This window comes from Oncorhynchus clarkii, chromosome 27 (genome assembly GCF_045791955.1).
Source record: "Oncorhynchus clarkii lewisi isolate Uvic-CL-2024 chromosome 27, UVic_Ocla_1.0, whole genome shotgun sequence".
Lineage (NCBI taxonomy): Eukaryota > Metazoa > Chordata > Actinopteri > Salmoniformes > Salmonidae > Oncorhynchus > Oncorhynchus clarkii.
In genome coordinates, this window is record NC_092173.1 from 20291674 (window position 1) to 20317324 (window position 25651).

General features: G+C 43.6%; 1 protein-coding gene across 1 annotated transcript in view; it reads right to left on the bottom strand.

Moving 5' to 3' along the window:
* Positions 1–25651, bottom strand: part of LOC139386368 (nucleoredoxin) — a 90783-nt gene that overhangs the window by 24723 nt on the left and 40409 nt on the right. Inside the window, exon 2 of the mRNA XM_071131910.1 lies at positions 2461–2578. Within this exon, the coding sequence (XP_070988011.1) occupies positions 2461–2578 (118 nt within the window). The remainder of the gene's footprint in view (positions 1–2460; positions 2579–25651) is intronic.

Genomic DNA, 25651 nt, shown 5'->3' on the forward strand with positions numbered 1-25651 from the left:
CAGCTTGGTTTGAAGAAATCAACTGTGGGAGCAATTATTAGGAAATGAAGACCTACAAGACCACTGATAATCTCCCTCGATCTGGGGCTCCACGCAAGATCTCACCCCGTGGGGTCAAAATTATCACAAGAACGGTGAGCAAAAATCCATGAACCACACGGGGGGACCTAGTGAATGATGAATGACCCGCAGAGAGCTGGGACCAAAGCAACAAAGCCTACCATCAGTAACACACTACGCCGCCAGGGACTCAAATCCTGCAGTGCCAGACGTGTCCCCCTGCTTAAGCCAGTACATGTCCAGGCCCGTCTGAAGTTTGCTAGAGAGCATTTGGATGATCCAGAAGAAGATTGGGAGAATGTCATATGGTCAGATGAAACCAAAATATAACTTTTTGGTAAAAACTCAACTCGTCGTGTTTGGAGGACAAAGAAGGCTGAGTTGCATCCAAAGAAGACCATACCTACTGTGAAGCATGGGGGTGGAAACATCATGCTTTGGGGCTGTTTTTCTGCAAAGGGACCAGGACGACTGATCTGTGTAAAGGAAAGAATGAATGGGGCCATGTATCGTGAGATTTTGAGTGAAAACCTCCTTCCATCAGCAAGGGCATTGAAGATGAAACGTGGCTGTGTCTTTCAGCATGACAATGATCCCAAACACACCGCCCGGGCAACGAAGGAGTGGTTTCGTAAGAAGAATTTCAAGGTCCTGGAGTGGCCTAGCCAGTCTACAGATCTCAACCCCATAGAAAATATTTGGAGGGAGTTGAAAGTCTGTGTTGCCCAGCAACAGCCCCAAAACATCACTGCTCTAGAGGAGATCTGCATGGAGGAATGGGCCAAAATACCAGCAACAGTGTGTGAAAACCTTGTGAAGACTTACAGAAAACGTTTGACCTCTGTCATTGCCAACAACAGGTATATAAGTATTGAGATAAACTTTTGTTATTGACCAAATACTTATTTTCCACCATAATTTTCAAATAAATTCATTAAAAATCCTACAATGTGATTTTCTGGATTTTTTTTCTCATTTTGTCTGTCATAATTGAAGTGTACCTATGATGAAAATTACAGGCCTCTCATCTTTTTAAGTGGGAGAACTTGCACAATTGGTGGCTGACTAAATACTTTTTTGCCCCACTGTATATACTGTGTTGTAATGATGTGCAAATAGTTAAAGTACAAAAGGAAAATAAATCAAACATAAATATGGGTTGTATTTACAATGGTGTTTGTTCTCCACTGGTTGCCCTTTTCTTTTCAGGTCACAAATTCACAAATCTTTCTGCTGTGATTGCACACTGTGGTATTTCACCCAGTAGATATGGGAGTTTATCAAAATTGGGTTTGCTTTCAAATTCTTTGTGGAAAAGCATTCCAGTTTGCTCAGTTTTTTTTGTTAATTACTTGACACATTGGAAGTAATTAACTTTTTGTTTTCTCGTGATTTGGTTGGGTCTAATTGTGTTGCTGTCCTGGGGCACTGTGGGTTCTGTTTGTGAACAGAGCCCGAGGACCAGCTTGCTTTGGGGGCTCTTCTCCAGGTTTCTCTCTCTGTAGGTGATGGTTTTGTTATGGAAGGTTTGGGAATCGCTTCCTTTTAGGTGGTTGTAGAATTTAACGTCTCTTTTCTGGATTTTGATCATTAGCGGGTATCGGACTAATTCTGCTCTGCATGCATTATTTGGTGTTTTACGTTGGACATTGAGGATATTTTTTCAAAATTTTGCATGTAGTCTCAATTTGGTGTTTGTCCCATTTTGTGAATTCTGGGTTGGCAGGCAGATCCCAGACCTAACAACCATAAACGGCAATGGGTTCTATAACTGATCTGAGTATTTTTTGAAAGATCCTAATTGGTAAGTCAAATTTGATGTTCCTTTTTATGGTATATAAGTCCCTTCTTGCCTTGTCTCTCAGCTCGTTCACAGCTTGGCGGAAGTTACCTGTGGCGCTGATGTTTAGGCCGAGGTATGTATTGTTTTGTGTGTCATCTTGGGCAACGGTGTCTAGATGGAATTTGTATTTGGACCTTTTTTGGTACACCCCCTCTCTGACTACTGGGCCTTTCTCATGTTGTGCAATTAGGGCTCTAAAGAGCAGGATGTCAAAGTATTGTGATTTTTTTTGGCCATGAGAGGACATCCTCTCATGTACCAGAAAGGAATGCAAGTCTGCTCTTGCGAACAGGCAGTCTCCCACTTAAAAGCTGGGAAATTATAGGTCTGCAGATGTGGGAATAAGAAAGGGCACTTTATAATATTCATGCAATACCAGAACAGGACACATATTGAGGAATATGGAATATGGAAGGATGTGGCACAGAAACTTCGCAATAGGAAATTCTGACAAGGCATTTATCATGTAATAAACTGTATGCTTGTTTGCGCGTGTGTGTCTCTGTGTTCTGGCGCAGTCCTCATTGCTGAGGCTCAGTCTGACTGAGGAGATTTACCTTTGGGGTCATCTCTCACCACAAGTAGTCCGTTCCGACACAACACCTTCCCTGTGGCTGCATCCACAAACACCAGCGAGGGAATACTGGTCACCTTGTACTTGTTCCACAGCTTCATCTGGACAGACAGAGAGGACAGAGGAGAGAAATGGGAAATATGCAGTTAGTATAAGACACCTATGCTCTGGTTAATCGTCCGAGCAACAGGAATAGAAAAAAACAAATAAAAAAGTAATTGAATGTCGTACATCTTACTATAGTTGTTTTCCATCTAGTTTATAAAGAATTATTTATCAGACATCAATTGATATCCATAAGTTTATAGGACAACAGCCATTTTCACTATAATTACACCAAAAGTGCAGAAGTACCAGTATCTATTACCGAGGCAAGCCTTTTCTCTGAAGTATAAAGGGACTACAAAATGAGCCAGGTTGAATAAAACAGCAGAGACGCAGCCTGCGGTAAATTAGATGAAGGCTAGAATCACACTAACTAGCTAACTTTAAACTTTAAAGTAACTGGCATTCACAAGGAGCGTTTCGCCCCTGCTGTGATGTCATGAATCAAATTGTATTGATCATATACACATGGTTAGCAGATGTTAACGCAAGTGTAGTGAAATGCTTGTGCTTCTAGTTCTGACAGTGCAGTAATATCTAACAAGTAATCTAACAATTCAACAACAACTACTTAACACACACAATCTTAAGTAAAGGGATGGAATAAGAATATGTACATATAAATATATGGATGAGTGATGAGCGAGCAGCATAGGCAAGATGCAATAGATGGTATAGAATACAGTGTATACATATGAGATGAGTGCAAGATATGTAAACATTATTAAAAAGTGTCATTATTAAAGTTACTAGTGATCCATTTATTAAAGTGGACGATGATTTTGAGTCTGAATGTAGGCAGTCTGATGGCTTTAGAAGCTGTTTTTCAGTCTCTCGGTCCCAGCTTTGATATACAGTGGGGAGAACAAGTATTTGATACACTGCCGATTTTGCAGGTTTTCCTACTTACAAAGCATGTAGAGGTCTGTACATTTTTATCATAGGTACACTTCAACTGTGAGAGACGGAATCTACAACAAAAATCCAGAAAATTACATTGTATGATTTTTAAGTAAATAATTTGCATTTTATTGCATGACATAAGTATTTGATACATCAGAAAAGCAGAACTTAATATTTGGTACAGAAACCTGTGTTTGCAATTACAGAGATCATACGTTTCCTGTAGTTCTTGACCAGGTTTGCACACACTGCAGCAGGGATTTTGGCCCACTCCTCCATACAGACTGTCGCTGGGCAATACGGACTTTCAGCTACCTCCAAAGATTTTCTACTGGGTTCAGGTCTGGAGACTGGCTAGGCCACTCCAGGACTTTGAGATGCTTCTTACGGAGCCACTCCTTAGTTGCCCTAGCTGTGTGTTTCGGGTCGTTGTCATGCTGGAAGACCCAGCCACAACCCATCTTCAATGCTCTTACTGAGGGAAGGAGGTTGTTGGCCAAGATCTCGCGATACATGGCCCCATCCATCCTCCCCTCAATACGGTGCAGTCGTCCAATCCCCTTTGCAGAAAAGCATCCCCAAAGAATGATGTTTCCACCTCCATGCTTCACGGTTGGGATGGTTTTCTTGGGGTTGTACTTATCCTTCTTCTTCCTCCAAACACAGAGAGTGGAGTTGAGACAAAAATATAGTTTTTTGGTCTAATCAGACCACATGACCTTCTCCCATTCCTCCTCTGGATCATCCAGATGGTCATTGGCAAACTTCAGATGGGCCTGGACATGCGCTGGCTTGAGCAGGGGGACCTTGCGTGCGCTGCAGGATTTTAATCCATGACGGCGTAGTGTGTTACTAATGGTTTTCTTTGAGCCTGTGGTCCCAGCTCTCTTCAGGTCATTGACCAGGTCCTGCCATGTAGTTCTGGGCTGATCCCTCACCTTCCTCATGATCATTGATGCCCCACGAGGTGAGATCTTGCATGGAGCCCCAGACCAAGGGTGATTGACCATCATCTTGAACTTCTTCCATTTTCTAATAATTGCGCCAACAGTTGTTGCCTTCTCACCAAGCTGCTTGCCTATTGTCCTGTAGCCCATCCCAGCCTTGTGCAGTTCTACAATTTTATCCCTGATGTCCATACCCAGCTCTCTAGTCTTGGCCATTGTGGAGAGGTTGGAGTCTATTTGATTGAGTGTGTGGACAGGTGTCTTTTATACAGGTAACGAGTTCAAACAGGTGCAGTTAATACAGGTAATGAGTGAAGAACAGGTGGGCTTCTTAAAGAAAAACTAACAGGTCTGTGAGAGCCGGAATTCTTATTGGTTGGTAGGTGATCAAATACTTATGTCATGCGATAAAATGAAAATTAATTACTTAAAAATCATACAATGAGAAAAAACTGTAAATTATTCTGTCTATTCAATAAAGTATGTGAAGCAAGCATACCTCCACAGGAATTAACATTAATTATACTGGACAAAAATATAAACACAGCATGCAACAATTTAAGATTTTACTGAGTTACAGTTCATATAAGGAAATCAGTCAATTGAAATTAATTAAATTAGACCCTAATCCATGGATTTCACCTTACTGGAAATACAGATATATAACAGCTGGTGCACGATATCTAAGGAGGTCTCGAGCTATTGCTCGCCTAAGGTAGAGTATCTCATGATAAATTGTAGACCACACTACCTACCTAGAGAGTTTTCATTTGTATTGTTCATAGCTGTTTACAAACCACCACAGTCAGAGGCTGGCACTAAGACAGCACTGAATGAGCTGTATTCCGCCATAAGCAAACAAGAAAATGCCCACCCAGAGGTGGCGCTCCGGGGTCTTTAATGCAGGGAAACTTAAATCCGTTTTACCAAATTTCTATCAGCATGTTAAATATGCAACCAGAGTAAAAATACAGTGCCTTGCGAAAGTATTCGGCCCCCTTGAACTTTGCGACCTTTTGCCACATTTCAGGCTTCAAACATAAAGATATAAAACTGTATTTTTTTGTGAAGAATCAACAACAAGTGGGACACAATCATGAAGTGGAACGACATTTATTGGATATTTCAAACTTTTTTAACAAATCAAAAACTGAAAAATTGGGCGTGCAAAATTATTCAGCCCCTTTACTTTCAGTGCAGCAAACTCTCTCCAGAAGTTCAGTGAGGATCTCTGAATGATCCAATGCTGACCTAAATGACTAATGATGATAAATACAATCCACCTGTGTGTAATCAAGTCTCCGTATAAATGTGTGTGTGTGTGATAGTGTGATAGTCTCAGAGGTCCGTTAAAAGCGCAGAGAGCATCATGAAGAACAAGGAACACACCAGGCAGGTCCGAGATACTGTTGTGAAGAAGTTTAAAGCCGGATTTGGATACAAAAAGATTTCCCAAGCTTTAAACATCCCAAGGAGCACTGTGCAAGCGATAATATTGAAATGGAAGGAGTATCAGACCACTGCAAATCTACCTCTGGCCGTCCCTCTAAACTTTCAGCTCATACAAGGAGAAGACTGATCAGAGATGCAGCCAAGAGGCCCATGATCACTCTGGATGAACTGCAGAGATCTACAGCTGAGGTGGGAGACTCTGTCCATAGGACAACAATCAGTCGTATATTGCACAAATCTGGCCTTTATGGAAGAGTGGCAAGAAGAAAGCCATTTCTTAAAGATATCCATAAAAAGTGTTGTTTAAAGTTTGCCACAAGCCACCTGGGAGACACACCAAACATGTGGAAGAAGGTGCTCTGGTCAGATGAAACCAAAATTGAACTTTTTGGCAACAATGCAAAACGTTATGTTTGACGTAAAAGCACCACAGCTCATCACCATGAACACACCATCCCCACTGTCAAACATGGTGGTGGCAGCATCATGGTTTGGGCCTGCTTTTCTTCAGCAGGGACAGGGAAGATGGTTAAAATTGATGGGAAGATGGATGGAGCCAAATACAGGACCATTCTGGAAGAAAACCTAATGGAGTCTGCAAAAGACCTGAGACTGGGACGGAGATTTGTCTTCCAACAAGACAATGATCCAAAACATAAAGCAAAATCTACAATGGAATGGTTCAAAAATAAACATATCCAGGTGTTAGAATGGCCAAGTCAAAGTCCAGACCTGAATCCAATCGAGAATCTGTGGAAAGAACTGAAAACTGCTGTTCACAAATGCTCTCCATCCAACCTCACTGAGCTCGAGCTGTTTTGCAAGGAGGAATGGGAAAAAAATTCAGTCTCTCGATGTGCAAAACTGATAGAGACATACCCCAAGCGACTTACAGCTGTAATCGCTGTAAGTTAAGGGGGCTGAATAATTTTGCACGCCCAATTTTTCAGTTTTTGATTTGTTAAAAAAGTTTGAAATATCCAATAAATGTCGTTCCACTTCATGATTGTGTCCCACTTGTTGCTGATTCTTCACAAAAAAAGCCTGAAATGTGGCAAAAGGTCGCAAAGTTCAAGGGGGCCGAATACTTTCGCAAGGCACTGTAACTCTGGACCACCTATACTCCACACACAGAGATGCATACAAAGCTCTCCCCTCCTCATTCCTGCTTATAAGCAAAAATTTAAGCAGGAAGCACCAGTGACTAGATCAATAAAAAAGTGCTCAGATGAAGCAGATGCTAAGCTACAGGACTGTTTTGCTAGCACAGACTGGAATATGTTCCAGGATTCCTCTGATGCCATTGAGGAGTACACCACATCAGTCATTGGCTTCATCAAGAAGTCGTCCCCACATACCACAAACAGAAGCCCTGGATAACAGGCAACATCCGCACTGAGCTAAAGGCTAGAGCTGCCGCTTTCAAGGAGCGGGACTCTAACCCGGAAGCTTATAAGAAATCTCGCTATGCCCTCCGACAAACCATCAAACAGGAAAAGCATCATTACAGGACTAAGATTGAATCGCACTATACCGGCTCTGATGCCAGCTGAGTGTGGCAGGGCTCGCAAACCATCAGACTACAAAGGGAAGCACAGCCGACAGCTGCCCAGTGACACAAGCCTACCAGACAAGATAAAATAATTCTATGCTAGCTTTGAGGCAAATAACACTGAAACATGCATGAGAGCATCAGCTGTTCCGGAAGACTGTGTGATCACGCTCTCGGCAGCCGTGTAAGACCTTTAAACAGGTCAACATTCACAAGGCCGCAGGGCCAGATTAATTACCAGGACGTTTACTGCGAGCATGCGCTGACCAACTGACAAGTGTCTTCAATTACATTTTCAACCTCTCCCTGTCCGAGTCTATAATACCAACATGTTTCAAGCAAACCACCATAGCGCCTGTGCCCAAGAACACTAAGGTAGCCTGCTTAAATGACTACCGACCCGTAGCACTCACGTCTGTAACCATGAAGTCCTTCGAAAGGTTGGTCATAGCTCACAACACCATTATCAACACCCAGAAACCTTGGACCCACTCCAATTTGCATACAGCCCCAACAGATCCACAGATGATGCAATCTCCATTACACTCCACACTGCCCTTTCCCACCTGGACAAAATGAACACCTGTGAGATCGCTATTCATTGACTACAGCTCAGCATTCAACACCATAGTGCCCTCAAAGATCATCATTAAGCTAAGGACCCTGTGACTAAACACCTCCCTCTGCAACTGGATCCTGGACTTCCTGACAGGCCGCCCCTAGGTGATAAGGGTAGGTAACAACACATCTGCCATGCTGATCCTCAACATAGGGGCCCCTCAGGGGTGCGTGCTCAGTCTGCTCCTGTACTCCCTGTTCACTCATGACTGCAAGGCCAAGCACGACTCCAACACCATCATTAAGTTTGCCGATGACAACATTGGTAGGCCTGATCACCGACGAGACAGCCTATAGGGAGGTCAGAAACCTGGCCATGTGGTGCCAGGACAACAACCTCTTCCTCAACGTGATCAAGACAAAAGGAGATGATTGTGGACTACAGGAAAAGGAGGACCGAGCACACCCTCATTCTCGTCGACGGGGCTGCAGTGGAGAAGGTTGAGAGCTTCAAGTTCCTTGGTGTTCACATCACCAACAAACTATTATGGTCAAAGCACACCAAGACAGTCGTGAAGAGGGCACGACAAAACCTATTTCCCCTCTGGAGACTGAAAAGATTTGGCATGGGTCCTCAGATCCTCAAAGGGTTCTACAGCTGCACCATCGAGAGCATCCTTACTGGTTGCATCACTGCCAGGTATGGCAACTGCTCGGCCTCCGACCGCAAGGCACTACAGAGGGTAGTGCGAACGGCCCAGTACATCACTGGGGCCAAGCTTCCTGCCATCCAAGACCTCTATACCAGGCGGTGTCAGAGGAAGGCCCTAAAAATGTTCAAAGACTCCAGCCACCCTAGTCATAGACTGTCCTCTTTGCTACCGCACGGCAAACGGTACCGGAGCACCATGTCTTGGTCCAAGAGACTTCTAAATAACTTCTACACCCAAGCCATAAGACTCCTGAACAACTAATCAAATGGCTACCCAGATTATTTGCATTGCCCCCCCCCCATCTCCTCTTTTACAACGCTGCTATTCTCGGTTGTTATCATCTATGCATAGTCACTTTAATAACTCTACCTACATGTACATATTACCTCAACTAACCGGTGCCCCCTTATATTGACTCTGTACCGGTACCCCCCTGTATATAGTCTTGCTATTGTTATTTTACTGCTGCTCTTTAATTACTTGTTTATTTTATTTCTTATCCGTATTTTTTAAAACTGCATTGTTGGTTAGGGGCTCGTAAGTAAGCATTTCACTGTAAGGTTGTATTCGGCGCATGTGACTAATACTATTTGATATATGCATCTGTTGGTCACAGATAACTTAACAAAAAGTAGTGGTGTGGGTCAGAAAACCAGTCAGTATATGGTATGACCACCATTCGCTCATGCAGCGCGACATCTCCTTCGCATATAATTGATCAGGCTGTGTGAAGTTGCTGAATATGGTTGTTTAATCAGCTTCTTGATATGCCACATCTGTCAGGTGGATGGATTATTTGGCAAAGGAGAAATGCTCACAACCAGGGATGTAAACTAATTTGTGTAAAACATTTTTAGAGAAATACGCTTTTTGTGCATATGGAAAATGTCTGGGATCTTTTATTTCAGCTTTTATTTCAGCTCATGAAACATGTTGCGCTTATATTATTGTTCAGTAAAAAATGACCGTTGTGACTGTATATTGTGACATGATATGAATATAAAACATACCGCATAGAAACGGAAACAGACTTTAAAAATTTTTTTTTTTTTAATTTTACCCCTTTTTCTTCCCAATTTCGTGGTATCCAATTGTTGTAGTAGCTACTATCTTGTCTCATTGCTACAACTCCCGTACAGGCTCGGGAGAGACGAAGGCTGAATGTCATGCGTCCTCCGATACACAACCCAACCAGCCGTACTGCTTCGGAGGCTACACCGTGCACCTGGCAACCTTGGCTAGCGCACACTGCGCCCGGCCCGCCACAGGAGTCGCTGGTGCGCGATGAGACAAGGAGATCCCTACCGACCAATCCCTCCCTAACCCGGACGACGCTAGGCCAATTGTGCGTCGCCCCACGGACCTCCCGGTCGCGGCCGGTTACGACAGAGCCTGGGCGCGAACCCAGGGACTCTGATGGCACAGCTGGCGCTGCAGTACAGCGCCCTTAACCACTGCGCCACCCGGGAGGCGGAAACAGACTCTTTATGACCGCAAATGCGTGTTTGAAACTGGGACTATTTATAGGTGTATATGTTCGGTGTAGTCCGATGACAGAGAGCGCATCAAGAAACTCACACAGTGGAAACTCACTTTCCATATCAGAGGGAAGAAGATGGGCGTTGCTTGAAATGACTAGCTCCTGAAGAATAGCACTGAGAGTCAGAGGTCAATTTCCTGAGTTGTCTGAGAAGCATAGAAATATTGATGTTTGAAAGTCTGATAGCAAGTCTGAGCCAGAATTGTACCAGTGACCTTGAGATAGCCAAGCCAATACACCAAGGACTGCACCAGTCCAGACAATTTGGTATAGGCACATAGTACCATATAATGATTTTAGCACTGTGGTCTCTCTAGTAATTTCAGTGAAAGGGAGAGATAGATGTAGGAGTGAGGCCTGTCTGCAGTCTGTCTCAGTGGGGGAAGCCTCCAGTTGGGTTCAGTTACAGTTCTGCTCCAGTCCAGGCCTGGCTGATGAAAAACTTTTCTTTCTAATAAAAACAATGACTTCACTTCGGGAGCCAAGTTAGCGTTCTGATGTGCAGACGGATTCAGGGAGGCTCAGGCTGCTCAGAGAGATTGGCGTTTTACAGGGTATGGGTTCCCTCGACAGGGACTGTACAGGGAGGGACATCCTCTCTACTGTGGAACTGGAAGAGGAGTGTTCAACCTCCACCAGGTCCTCTATGAGCAGGCATCTCTCTGGTCAGCGTGCCTACCTGTCCTGGGGAGTGGAAGACCCAAGGCCTCTGTAGTGGAGTATGGCTGTCTGTCTGGCAGTCCCTCCATACTGTAGTACCCCTCATGTCAGGGCCACCCACAATCAAAAGTTCCACCACAGGTTGCATGGTGCATTCTCTCTCTCTTGGTCCTCTGGAAACTCCATCTGCCCCAGCCACATTGATGAGGTTAGGGGCCAGGGCATTAACTGGGACCGTCTCAGGGTAACCAACATGTCCCGCGTCACATCTGTGAAACTCACACAGTGGACGGTGTACACACAATCTGCCTGGACCGGACGGTTATAACCTAATAGTTTATCAACATTTAAGCTAAAACGTTCTGATCTGTTGCATCAGCAACATTGCGTAAAAAATGATGCTAGTGGTTTGGGATCTATTGCATCCTACAACTTTCCCAGACTAAGTTTGGAATATTTATTTCAAATGTTGTACTATGGTGATAGTAGATTGACATAGGCTAGTGCTTTTGCTGTTCGTTAGGCCTACTCATCTTGTTGGCTGACGAAAAGTAAATGTGGACAGTTCTTCCAATATCTTCAATATGCACCTCAGAATTGGATAAGGACGCGCGCAGTTGTGCCCCCGATGTGTCGGTCTTCACTTGTAGCCTGTGACAAAGACCCGATCACGTGATGGAGAGCCATGCGAGTTGGAGGTGCTTCGGAGCAGGCAGCACTGAGGGAGAAGAGTACAACCCAGCACTCTGGGCCAAGGGCACAACGGCCACTGGCCGCAGAAGGAATATACGTTTTTAGGGTGCATTACGGCCACACAAAGGAGAAGCCCCGGGAAATGTTAGGTATTAGCAAGTGCTTATCAAATTATGAATGAGAGACTGATGAAGTGGGTACAGCCTACACAAAAAAACTAAGCATGCTCATGCCGTTCAAACAAGCTTTTTTTAAATCATTAGTCATATCATGCAACCTTACAATCAAAATATGGCCCAACGTTAATAGAACAACTAAATGAATACCTCTAAATGAATATAGGAGCACCTAATTTTTCGCTCTACACGGAATAGTGCGCACTCCCTCAAATCGTTTGGAGAAAATATCCATTCCATTTTAAATCAGCTTTGTTCAATTGTATTCTTCATACTATAAAATAATGCCACAGAATTCTAAGCAAATCTTGTCTGTAAAATGAACTAGTGTATCCCACAGCCATTTGGCATAGCCATATCAGGACAACTCAGAGTATGCTATTCTGTTCTTCTGAAATAGACTACAATTTTTTCATATTATGTTTCTTTAGACCTATCTAAAATAAATGGATTTATTGCATCAGTGGCTTGTGTGGAAGCCAGGAGATACTAAATGTGTTTATGTTAATTAACGGTCAGTTACCGTGAGACCGACAGTTATTTGCTTGACAATATTTTGTGACCTCCACAGCCCTAGGGACACAACTTTGAAGTCACAACAAAATATATGCAAAACTCTTCAAATAGACAAATCATATTTAGCTAAAAATGCTATAGGGCCAATGGATGACGGGCTATACAGGAAGTCTGTATTTACAAATCATTAGGTCTATTTGCATGTTTCAAATACTGTACCGTTATCAACTAAACATACTAGGAGATGTTTGCCATAATATATCATAGTAGGGCCCTTTTGGTCAGTATGAGTTCATGAGTTTATATACAGCTTGTCTAAAATATACATAATTATTCTATGATGTGTACAGTAAGTGTACAATGTCAATGTGCATACATATATGTCTATCTATTAGTGTGTGTACCAATGCCGAACCTCTCTCAACCCCACCCTGCTCTAGTCTGAGCCTGGTGCATAGAGAGCACTGCTGAAAGAGAGATTGCCTCTCAGAAACAGAGAGACCTCGGAGCCGATTCAGCCTCGATCCTTTCACTACTGCTAATTTACTGCATGATCCGGAATTTTGTCTGCCTGGCGGTTTGGCTGCAGTTCAGGACACCACAGGACACTAAATCACGTCAGCTGTAGATCTGTCGATTCGCCTGGAGGCTAGGCTGTGTGTGACAGCCATCGGGGCTGTTATCATGATTTCAGGGCAGATGATGGGCCTGGTAATTATGACAGTTACATCACCTACATTTATTCATTGATGGCAGCTACATACATTTCACCACCTTAAGACACGGTGATTCATACTGGAAGAGGTATGGAACAGTCATTAATTTATACTTATGTCACTGTTTAGAGGCAAAACAAGATGCCTTGCTGTGCTTGTTCTCATGGTGATTCTTCCTCAGGCTGCCTAAATTAAACACCAAAAGGAGAACCTCTTTTCTATACAGTGGGAGGTTTTTGCAGTCTTGAAAACAAAAGCAGATGTTCCCAAGAGGGACAGCATTTTTTTGGAGTGGTATGTTAGAAAATGTTGAAAACAATAGCAACATTTGTTCAGAATCTCTAGAGGTTCTGCCTTGCACACAGTGACAGACTGTACTTCTTTTTACTCCTTCTCTCCTCGGTTTGCCTTTAGGGACTAAAAACAGAGGAATGTGATGCCATAGTGGTCTCAATATTAGCTTCCCAAATGTAGCCACTCCCTCTAGTACCTTACTCCATTCAGAGAGTCAATGTTTGAAGCCATCTGTTCAGAGTTGGGTGTATTATAAGCTGCAGAGAAAATAAACAAATCAAATTTCATTTGTCACGTGCCGAATACAGCAGGTGTTGTATGAAATGCTAACTTACAAGCCCTTAACCAACAATGCAGTTTTAAGAGTTAAGAAAATATTTTCTAAATAAACTAAAGTAAAAAAAAAATAGAACAGAACTGGTGACAGAACTGGTGACCCCGTGAGCCACAAACACTCATAAATCAGTGTCCAAACTAAACTTATTCCCCAGTCAGGGCTCATCTCGAACCTACTTCACATGGGTTGTGTCCCAAATGGCACCTTACTCCCTTTATAGTGCACTACTTTTGACCACAGCCCATATGGCTCTGGTCAAAAGTAGTGCACTATATAGAGGATAGGGTGCAATTTGGGATGCATGCATGGTTGTCTCCAAACCAGATCTCTGTGGTTTGTCTGGATTTCATTTGACTCTTGAAGGAATGATTTAATCAAAGTATTGAATATCCATTGTGCTGTACGTTTTAATCATCTACTGTAGGAAAGTCTGTGCAAGACCCAAAGAAATAAGAACATGGTAGAAAACGTAGATACAGCTGAAGATGAGAGGAATCATATAAAACTTCTCGGAAACAATCATATAATTTTATCAGCATAAATCATAGCCAGTCTAGAGACCCTAGCATTAGTCCACGTGTCTGCTACACATCTCCCTTCCTCCTGCATGTTTTTAGGTGGGCAACCCTTTTCATTACCCAGACCAACACACTAGACTAGATCAAATGTGCCAATAACCCCCAGCCAACCCCCCAGAGACCCGGAAATCCATACTAACAATCCATTTAGGACACACACTCTCCCTCCCTCCCCCTCCCCTAATAGGATCACCCATGGCTGTGGTTCCACTTATGGAGGCTGAGGAGGGAGCAGTAGATCTGCCTGTATGGACATAGTAGAGCCAGACGGCCAGGCCTGTAGCTTAATGCAATGCTCTGTATAACGCTCACATCGGAGATGTTCAGCACGAGGTGAAAAGGTCATCATAATGATCAAGCTCCGACTGCCTGTCAAAAACTGATCTTGTTAAATCCACTGATGAGTCTTGTGAATGCACTAAGTAACGTCACACTGTCTGTATGTCATTCTGAGAAGGGAATTCTCACAGTTGTCCATCTTGTCCACATACAATACTGTATCTATGTTTGGTGTCATGGATGGTAATCGTTTTCATGCTTCTTTGTACTGCTGCAAGTTTGTAGGAACACTTGGCGTTTAAAGGGGTGGGGGTAGTTAACAGGGCTCCTACTGGCGTTCCCAAAGCTCTCACAGACACATCTACTTCACTTGTGACCCGCTCCCTCCCATCTGAACCCCCACTGCCATTTCTTCCCCCGACCCCTCCTCCTCTCCATTCCCCCGACCCCTATGGTCTTCCTAGCCCCATGCAGCCTTGTGGAGAGAGGCTGGGCTGAGAGAGAGTGGTGCTGGGCTGAGAGGAGAAGCCCTGCTGAGAGAGCTGGAGTGGAAGAAATTCCTCCAGTCATCATCCCTATTCACCTCTCATTGTTCCTGCCCTGACTCCACACAGATCTACTTTCACTGGCCCAGGCGGCCAGACCTGAGGTGCTTGCCAAACGCTCACATTGCAGCCCCATTTTAGCAAACACGGCACTTACAAAGGGATTTCAATAGCGTACAAAGGAGTCCATGTGCTCCACCCTGCTGAATACTAACAGGAATAAAGTTATTTATCTCTCAATAGAATACTTAAGAATAACATGGATGGGCATTTAAAAAAACACACACTACAAAGGAAGGAGGGAGTCGGAGTAGCTATTTCTAGAATCAAAGCCTTGGCCTTTCACAGAGTACTGTAGGCTATACCTACAGGACAATTTACCATCTGATAGTAGCTAGCTAGTTTGTGTTTTAACTTATTTATCATGGTCTAGAGGGCATTCCTGTACTTTATCTAGTCTTGCATCCTGGGGAGAAGACTCTCTAGACTCATGTCTCTTCCACTAATGAACAACCAGAATCCTAAATTAGGCTGTATTCCCTTAATCCCATTAGCTATGTCTTTTTACTTTATCAACACGCTCCTGAATTAACTCACTTCCCCATTCTTTTCAAAAAGGATTTTTTTTGCCATGTGCATTCTGTTAGATTGGTATGTAGGTTTGAGAGTTCTATAAAAAACAATAATGTGTTCCACATTTATCAGAGCATGGCGGGCCAGACAGGCAGGGTAAACCAGTCATGTCTCTCATTTTGTTTTGTTTTTATAGTTTCAACTAAGACATGTCTCCATGGGGGGCAAGAACAAGATTTTTTTCCAACACTGCTGAGGAATCCACACTGACCCGTTTAATATCCACGATGGCAACGACACCAGTAGTCAGATGATCAGTCACTCCGTCAATAAAACCTTCATTGGTGGTATTTGAAGTAAAGCTAGCCTGTTAGACAGCAGTCTCAGGACCTGAGAGATATAGTAGTCTCTTTGTTCTATTTTTTCTTAACTGACTTGCCTTGTTAAATAAAGGTAAATCTAGTAGTCTCTCATGTGGCCTTTCAACAGGTTGATAGATAGAGGATGTCTGTCTGTCCGTCCAGCCCACTCCATACCAAAGCGTTCGTCTTTTATTGGGTATTTCTATAGAGCCTGCCTGCAGACAGCCTGAGCCCTAGCCATGAAGGTTTACTGGGAAGGACCAGGAGAGGAAGTAGGAGAACTGAGTTACGTCCCAAATGGCACCCTATTCCCTATATAGTGCACTACTTTTGGCCAGGATCTGTAGGGAATGGGGTGTCATTTGGGGCACAACCATGAGCTGTTTTGTAAAGGACAATACTATAACTTACAGATTTTTATGTTTCTCACAAAGCGACAGCATAAAAGAAGATTCTCCAAGTTGACAGCTAGACAGCAGAGAATCTGTAGAGTTTGGTCCTCAACGATGGGAAATTTCTCTCATCCCACATTTGGATCCCAACTTGATCTCATTTACATTGATGTAGTGTTCAACCGTCTGCAGCTTATTCATTCTACATGGAGCTTTCAGCCTGGCTCTCGGGGAATGGAGTAGAATCGGGTAAAATATGAGGCATATTGGATAGAAGCCCTGTGTTCTAGTGCTTAGATAGGCAGGGGTGAGGGATCGAAGGAAGGAGCAGGTGACGTGGAACAGAACAGATTAATCCGGTCTCCTCAAACCCTCCCCAGCCAGTCCCAGTCAGAACCACTGATTAACATTACAGGCCTTGCTCTCTTTTCCACTGAGTTCATTACAAAAAAAAACATTTGGTCCCTGAACCACAGGACAGTATAATATTTTCTCTGTTATGATGGATAAACAATCCTGAAATAAACAAGAGTAATGCACATTAGTCCCCCTCCTTTTCAGGGCAGCATGTGATTGCTGTATCATATTTATCTCTTACAATATTCATTGGCCCGACCAACAATTTTGCCATTGTGGACCTCCTTGCACACACACATCCACAGGCTAAATTGCTTCCGTGTGTTGCCATGGCAACCCCCCAGTCACATTGTGGGCTGTTAGTTAATAATTCAGTGATAAATTAACGGTTTTGTGAGGAAAACAGGTGCCAGAATGTCAGAGAGCTTAGGGGGAATAGCTGGATGGAAAGGGAGAGAGAGAGAGCGACAGAGGAGAGACCGTAAGAGGGGTGTTTCTTCCTCTCCTCGTGTTGACAAAAAGCTGCTGTCTGAATGCAGGCTCTTAATCCAAACTCGGACTCTGTATGGCTGGGCACCACCGTAAAAGTTTTTATTTAGTGAAGAATGCAGCGTAAAAGGGGGATTGTAAAGGAGTAGAAATACAGTACTCAATAGTTATCTGCAGCATTGTGTCTTCCACAAGCGTGGGTTGCCCCTGAGGCCTACATACTGGAGGGTCAAAGATCAAAGGCAGGGGGTGCAATCTTTACTCCTGCTGGTGTTTAGAACTGTGTAAAAGCCAAAATACCTCTCACCCTAGACCTGCATACCCCATGAGTCAATTATTAAACCAGTGTAGACCACAAATGTAGAAAGTTCACTGCTTGCAATTCTGTGGAAGAATTAGAATTTACGTCAACAATGTTCACAAGATGCACTGCAAACTATGGCCGGGAAGATACCAGTACTGTGATACTCGTTAGTATTGTGGCAAGAAAACAAAACATGAAGTGGATTTAACTTCTTCAGGAAAACAGCCCTAATGCTGGAAACAAACACCATTATGTTTTTTTTACCAAGCTAACACACACAATATTTTACATACAGCAGGTTTTTAAAAGGGCCAAAGTGTTTGGTCTGCTTCGTGTTTTCTTTTATGCCATGGAACAAATACCACGATACTGGTATTGTCACAGCCCTATTGCAAACTGACCACTTTAGTGTGGACCAGTATAAAAGCTCTGGTGGTGAGTTTAAGCTTTTAGAGAGGATTTTCCTCCTGTCATCCTGCCTCTCATCAAGTCAAGGCCTGCTGGGCCTCTCAGATATAGAGAGAGTGAGATGTTCTGGCTCTGCACCAAACAGCCCTACTCTGGTCTGGCCAATGGGCACGGCCGCCAGTCTGTTAGAGATTGGCATCACCATGGCCCGCCTGCCTCACCCACTGGGAGAGAGAGAACTGCCCTCAGGGCACATTTTTCCTGGTTGTCCCTGGCGCCTGCCAGAGGTAATTCATATCACACTCTCTCATGCAAAAAAATGTAATGTAATACATTATGGAGTGGTTCCTGGTACGGGGCCGGCTAGACAGTGCAGCCTCAGCATCCTCCTCAACTCAAAACACACAGAAACACCACATGTCCTGAAAACACATGCCCACACACACCTTGTTAAGACCACATTAAGCCTTTGCTGGCACCTGCTAAGCCTCCATGATGATCCAAATAGAAAACATTAGTGAGCAATACAATAACATAGCCTACTAAAACACACGTGAAGAAACCACTAAGAATAACCCTATAAAATCCTCCTATGCTTTTATATGGTTTTAGTGAATTAACAAGATACCTTTAGCTGTGATTCATTGAAGTACATAAATAAAGTGAGACAAGAGTTCTATGTTTAGGCTGGATTGGAGGCTTCGGTCAACTGGCTTCTTTGAGTACCACAGGGAGGGGGGAGGGGTGCATTTACACAGCTCCTTCCCTATTTTGACCCAACGTTTAACTCCCACTCCTCCTCCTATTCCCTGGAAGAGACAGATGTCCATCCCAAATAGCACCCTATTCCCTTTTTAGTGCACTACTTTTAACAATGGCCTTGGTCAAAAGTAGTGCAATATAAAGGGAATAGGGTGGCATTTGGGACAGTGAGACAGACTGGTTGTGCTCCTCCAGCTTCAGGTCCCATCGCAACACAGGGGATTCATTTTGATAACACTACAGCAGTTTTACATAGACAGACATTATCACAGTAGAACTTTCAGAACACACTGGGTGTTTCTGAAAATGTATACTACCGTGCTCCAAGCACGCAAATTGGAGCACAGAAGTGTCGGAGTATGAGTCCAAATCAAAGAATGCACAACGGAGCAAGTAGGGCACTTCTCGTCTGCATGCTCCGTTTGTACATATTTTGAAGCATGCATCGATGTAAGCTTCAAAGGAAAGTATGCAAAGAAATATGACGCAACCACGCCAAAAAATTGCACAAATGATCTAAATACATGCTGTGTTAGTTTTGGCACGGTTACCTGCCTACAATACCAACTGTAGTGTGCGTAGGTCGCAAGCTCACTAGTAAGTCAATAGAGTTAACTGGCCAGTTACTACTGTTAGCTAGCCATATAGCCACAAATAATTGTTAGCTAACAACGAAGAATTGACATCTACATTGGATAACACTTGTTTTAGGTCATTTTTGATGTATAGCTAGCTGATAGTTATGAAGTAAAATGTTTGCATTGTGTATATCTTGTTTCGTCTCTATTGCAATTGTCCTGGCTAGAAGAAAGAAGGTTCAGTGAATGGTAAGTTAATAGGGCTAACTGGATAGACACAAAGAATTGTTAGCTCGCTACCCACAAAGATTTTACATCTACTATACCTTTTGCCTATTTAACTAGCTAGCTGATAATTCTGAAGTAACACATTGCTGTGTGTATATCTTGTTGTCTCCATTGTTGCCATTGTCCTGGCTGGAAGAAGGCTCAGTGAAGGGGGAGATGCAGCGTGAGGTAATACAGTAGGGGGGAGTGCGAGAGCTTCTCAAATGATGTAATGTTTTATGCGTTCGCCACACTCTCGTCCTCTCAAGAGAACGTCCTCGGATAATGCACTTGGAGCATGAGAGTGTGGAGCTTGGGGGTATGCATATTGAGAAACACCCACCATCTCCTTCAGAGGATTTCTGCTTTCCTATACTTTGAGTTTTTGAGTGATACATAACAGTTATTGTATGTATGTCTTATATAGGCCTACGTGTTAGTGCTGGGCTTGGACTTCTAAATGGGACACTACTACTGCAATAAACCCAAATTGATCCTTAGAAAAGAATAAAGCCTTTTCTGATGTCCTTGTAACACATTATTAGGCTCCTGAAAGAGCCTAGGCAATGTTATGAAATTATCCAATAAAAAAAAATGTGACTATATACACACTGTAACCTCCCAGGGAGATATATGGTGCATTTTAGTGAGAGTGTATTTTAGGTTTCATTGTGTTCTGAGGCCAATGAGTAGGGTTGTAAATCACAGTGACACTGGCCATGAGACTATACTGCATCATAAACTATAGACCAGTGGTAGCTATCTCCCAGATACTTGGCTCCAACTCTACAAGACCACAGTCAACACACACACACACACACACACACACACACACACACACGTCATCTGGGCCTGACAGATGCCGGACTGCGATCCAAAGCTTTATATGAGACCAATTTCTCACCTCTACTTCAATACTCCCACTTCACATTCACAGTACAGAATGCAAGTCATCATGAAATGGGATGGCCTTGAGAAAGGCCACTCGGATGAAACGTCGACCAAAGTGCCCTGTCCACCTCTGAACATGGAATAAAAAGATCTAGCTCACCAGCATTTTTGCCTCCCAACCTTTCATTTTATACAGAAATGGAATGACATCAATTGTGCTGTCCTCTGGGGAGAGGAGTTGTAGCTCGTGCCGTTCCTTCATTACCTGGTACCAGATTAAACCTACAGTGACATTGGGTTACATTGTGATACTTGATCTCCATTCATTAACCCATTTCCTCCTCTCCTCTTACGCTCATTAAAAGGCACATCTGTTTCGTGTTGCTGCACGCAGGGCTCTGGATTTTACGGCTGAGCTGTACATCTGGACACCCGCCTACACCCCCCTCCCCGCAACCCCCACCAATAAACCCCCCTCCTGCCCCGTGACAGCTTACAACCCCATTGTCACAGCAGCCCCAATACATAGAGAATCTCCTCTGCTACCCCGCCTGCCCTTTCTTCCGGCTTTGCTCTGACAATATGTTCTCAAATCAGAGCGGCCGGTCAGAGAGACGTAAAGGTGCAGCTTTCATTGGCGCTCCTGCTTAAAACCTACACAAACCCCAAAATGGGGAATTTTTGCTCCAACTACTTGACCTAATTCTTGTTAAATCATTTGAAATGGCAATATATGGAATATGAACATACTTCAGAGCTAGTCGGTTGTTAGCTCTGAAGTGTGGGTGTGACCAGGGTGTATGTGTACAGTACAAGAGTTAGTATGTCTGCTGGGTGTGAATGTCTGTACATGTCTGTGTGTGTGTATGTGTGAGAGTGAGCCAAAAAGAGAGAACAAGCCTGAGAGATTAGGAGAGATGGAGGGAGCGAGGTCGAGGGCGGTCTGCCCCACAGACAGCTGAGGAGCTGGTTCAGGGTCACATCCCCCAACTGAAGGGCTGACTGACTGACAGGACGGCATCAAAAGGTCAGGATGTTAATACCCCAGCAGGAAAAACATGACCTCAAAGAAGACCCCTGGCCACTTACCTCCCCTCTGACCCAGCAGCCCCACCACGTCACATGAAAACTTTACAAGGAAAACCTTTTAAATAACCACTCAGCAATCTCCTTCAAAACCTTCCCATCCTGTACACGCCTCATCTTCCGAGGCCTCTTTCCAGACACACAGGCGCGCGCACACACAGGCGCGTACACACACAGATAAAGACAGCGAGTCAGAGGATAAAACACAGCTGGGAGAAGCAGCTAAATCGGCCGTCCTCAGCAGAGCGTTCCATGTGTAGAGGTAAAGTGAGCAGCCCTCCTCTTCAAGCTTCCCATGCATCAAAGAGTGAAAGGCACACAGTGAGTGGTGCTTTGTTCTCTGTTTGTAATTCAGCACCAGCATCCCAACAGCACAGATCTGAGGTCTCCCACAGACAGGGAGCGAGGTCACTAGCCCTCGGTAAGCCCTGGCTTCTGTGATGTCTTCTTTCAGCAGTTTAGGAGTTTGCTAGACAAGATGATGCAATCCACACAGCCTAAAATTATATTTCTACCATCCAGTCTGTTGTTCGGTCTAATACCGCATGTAACTAACTGCATGGTTATTGGAGCCAATAGCAGTCAAATCTCATTGATACAGATCAATAGGCATGTATGATCCGTGTGGGAGAGGCTAGGTAGTTGAAACCAAGGAGAGCCTCTGGTAACCCACTGAATGACTGCTTTGGGCTAGACTTTACATCTACGAATACGAGGGAGGGGTGCGAAACTGCACATAAAACCTCAGAATTATTTTATTGTCAATTTTTTTGTCAAATTCCCCCAGTACAGTATTAAGACTGGTGGAGTAGAGTGGTGAACTGTGGAGGAAAGTTCTAAGCTGCCTCATGAGTCCTTACTGGCCTACAAATCACCCTTTCTCTCAATCCACACACAGCAGCAGATCATTTACACAGTTAAACCACAGAGACACTGTGCTGCTCTACTGAAACACCACCAGACTGTATAACTGTCAGGTAATAACTACTGTTAGAAATAGTCTAAAACACATGATTGAATTGGCTGTAATGAGCGGATTTTCCCCGTTTTAACCTGGCACGCAAACTAGTCACCTCTCGGCAAAATTCGCCATTTTGAATCCAAAATAGGTGACCTATGTGATTCGTGTAGATCCGATGCGAAAAGTTTGTGGGGGCTATCCAAGGCTCAGCCACAATCCAAGGCTCAGCCAATCGTTCCCATAACAACAGAATGCAGCATGGACTGAAGAGGGAAGAGACAACCATTTCGCTAGTTACATCATCAGCGCGCACTCTGGAAAGACAGCGGGAGAGTGGAAAGGCAGTTTGTGCGTCCACTGAACGATAACGAAGAGCCACAGAGACGGGGGTGAGAAGGTGATGAAGCGTACTTCATGAGCTGAAAAACAACTGGCATTTGGAAAGTTTGAGGTGAGGGAGAAAGTGTGGTGGAACAAGTATTGTTAGCATTGTTAAGTATCTTGCTAGCTGGATCAAATTCTCCCTTAGCTAGCCAGATAAATGTTGAGCAACATTAGCCAACTTAATTTATCAAATAATTGAGTTTATGGTGTGAAAATTAGCTAGCTAATAAAGTCAGACATCTAACGTTAGCTAGCTAATGTTACAACATCATATGCGCTAACGTTAGCACCTAACCAATTCGCTATAGTATTAACTGGTTACGACTCCTTGCCGTTCCTCAAGTTATAACGCGTTAGTTGCTTACTGGACCCTGGCAATCTGTGTGAAATGTTAACTAGCTACTAATCTGTGAATTGAATTTTTCTGTCTAAAGTATGTGGTTAATTTTCAGAATGAGAGAATTAGGTGAAAATGAGGCATTGCTTGTTAAACAAATTGATTCAGGGATTAAGTGTAGCTGGAGCTGGGTCTGGTTTAAGCTGGATGCCACCATAGAGTTGAAAGGAACACCACACACATTGGCCACTTTTTCAGTCAGCTGATAAAAAGGGGTATGCCAGGTGTACTCTCTGCCTGAAAGAGATCAATTATGCCAACAAAGGGTATCATGCTCTGCTGGCACACTTGTAGAACAGATGTCCACAGGCAGAAAGTGTACAATGTAATAATGTGTAGCCCAAATATATTCCTTTTGTTGTGTTGAACTTGACAGTAACAGGTGTGAGTGAGGGGGCATTATTACATTTTTTTACTCAGTGAACGTTCTTTTTGCACACGAGGCTTGTGCACTTGATCAATGTCTACTATTGTGGCCACTATAATAGAGCAAAAATAGAATGCCTGTTTGTTTCATTCTATTTCTACTTAAGATGTTTTTTTCCCAAGTGCAATATTTAGATGTGTGTGGTCACAAGTGCTCTATTATATCATGGCTAACTGCAATATTAGTGTATTGTTTTTTTTCTCAAGACTTGATTGTCATTTGCTGTCTAGACTATAACATTGGATTGCTCTCTTTAAATTTTTTAGCTCTGAGTTAGCGTCACATTAACCACTTTTTATTTTACACACAGAGACTGATCATGTAGATCATATTCTTTGTTGTTTAATTAGTTAAAACCTGCATTTCCCCCTAGCAGGGATTTTTTGCATGTTTCAGTGCAAATAAAAAAGGGTCACCTTTTTGGGCCCAGTTTCCATCCCTGCTTTTAACCTGGGTTCAGAGAGACAGTACGTCTCTTCCATCCCTGCTTTTAACCTGGGTTCAGAGAGACAGTACGTCTCTTCCATCCCTGCTTTTAACCTGGGTTCAGAGAGACAGTACGTCTCTTCCATCCCTGCTTTTAACCTGGGTTCAGAGAGACAGTACGTCTCTTCCATCCCTGCATTTAACCTGGGTTCAGAGAGACAGTACGTCTCTTCCATCCCTGCATTTAACCTGGGTTCAGAGAGACAGTACGTCTCTTCCATCCCTGCTTTTAACCTGGGTTCAGAGAGACAGTACGTCTCTTCCATCCCTGCATTTAACCTGGGTTCAGAGAGACAGTACGTCTCTTCCATTCCTGCATTTAACCTGGGTTCAGAGAGACAGTACGTCTCTTCCATCACTGGCCTATTTAAAACATATCAAGCTGCACATGGGAGGAAGGGAAGAGTTGGTCTAGGCTAGGCGAGCTTCATAGTGATTTGTAATCAGGCCTAGCATTTACAGGAAAAGAGAACTCTTTCAAAGCCTGCCAATAATCGAGAAGGTAGAGAAAAACCACACTGTGACTCCATGGTCCAAAGAACCACAGTCCTTTTTCCCCCTCAAAAAGAAGAGAGGGGGAGTGATATGAGAGTTGGAACGAGGACTGTTGGGGGCTTAACTTTTCAAGTTTGTTTGCAGATGTTAATGAACTGGCCACAGAGTTGTTTGCTGCAGTTTCCCTTTGCACTTTCATCGTCCTTCCATTAAGTTCGAACAGTGAAACACAAGCAAACAAACTCATAACCACACTCATTTTTGTTCACATCCTGTCCTGTAGTACCTTAGTGACCTCATGTGATCTGTGGAGCGAGAGAGCAGAACCTGGTTAGAGGGTTGGGGAAGTGGAGTCCTTTAGCAGTTGGACCTGCTCCAGAACTTCCTCCACTGTACTGCTACAGTAAACTAGCTTACAACTGGAGCCAGCAAACAGAGAGAGAGAAGGGGCTGGAGGGAGGAGAGTATGGCCAGAAAATAAACAGACCAAACTGACTGCCCTTACCTGACTGGCAGCTCAAATAGAATAGCCAACTTTGTTTGATTGTGACCGATTTGATGTCAAGCCAGTTTTGCCACTATACAGAAATGTGTGGGAACTTAACTGCCCCAATAGGCTTTCCACACATTTCTTAAGAACGATCCCATTTAGGCTAAGTTGAATATCCAATAAAAAAAAGAGCAGAATGCATGATTGAACCATTGTGGGCTTAAACCCTGGCTGGCCAGCGAAGTCTGAGATAAAGGAGTCTCAGAGAGACAGAGACAGACGGAAAGAAAGGGAGGGAGAGAACCACACTGAGCACTCAGTTGAAGTAATACGTTAACATTAAACTTAAGACCCTGTTGCCAAGCGAGGAAGAAACTCCCAAATATGAGTCACCGGAAGACCACAAGCATAGCTCATAAAAACACAACAGCTAGGACAAAATTAAAACAGTATAAACCAATAGCAAGGGTCAAAGTTAAATGCCATAGCCTGCCAACTTTA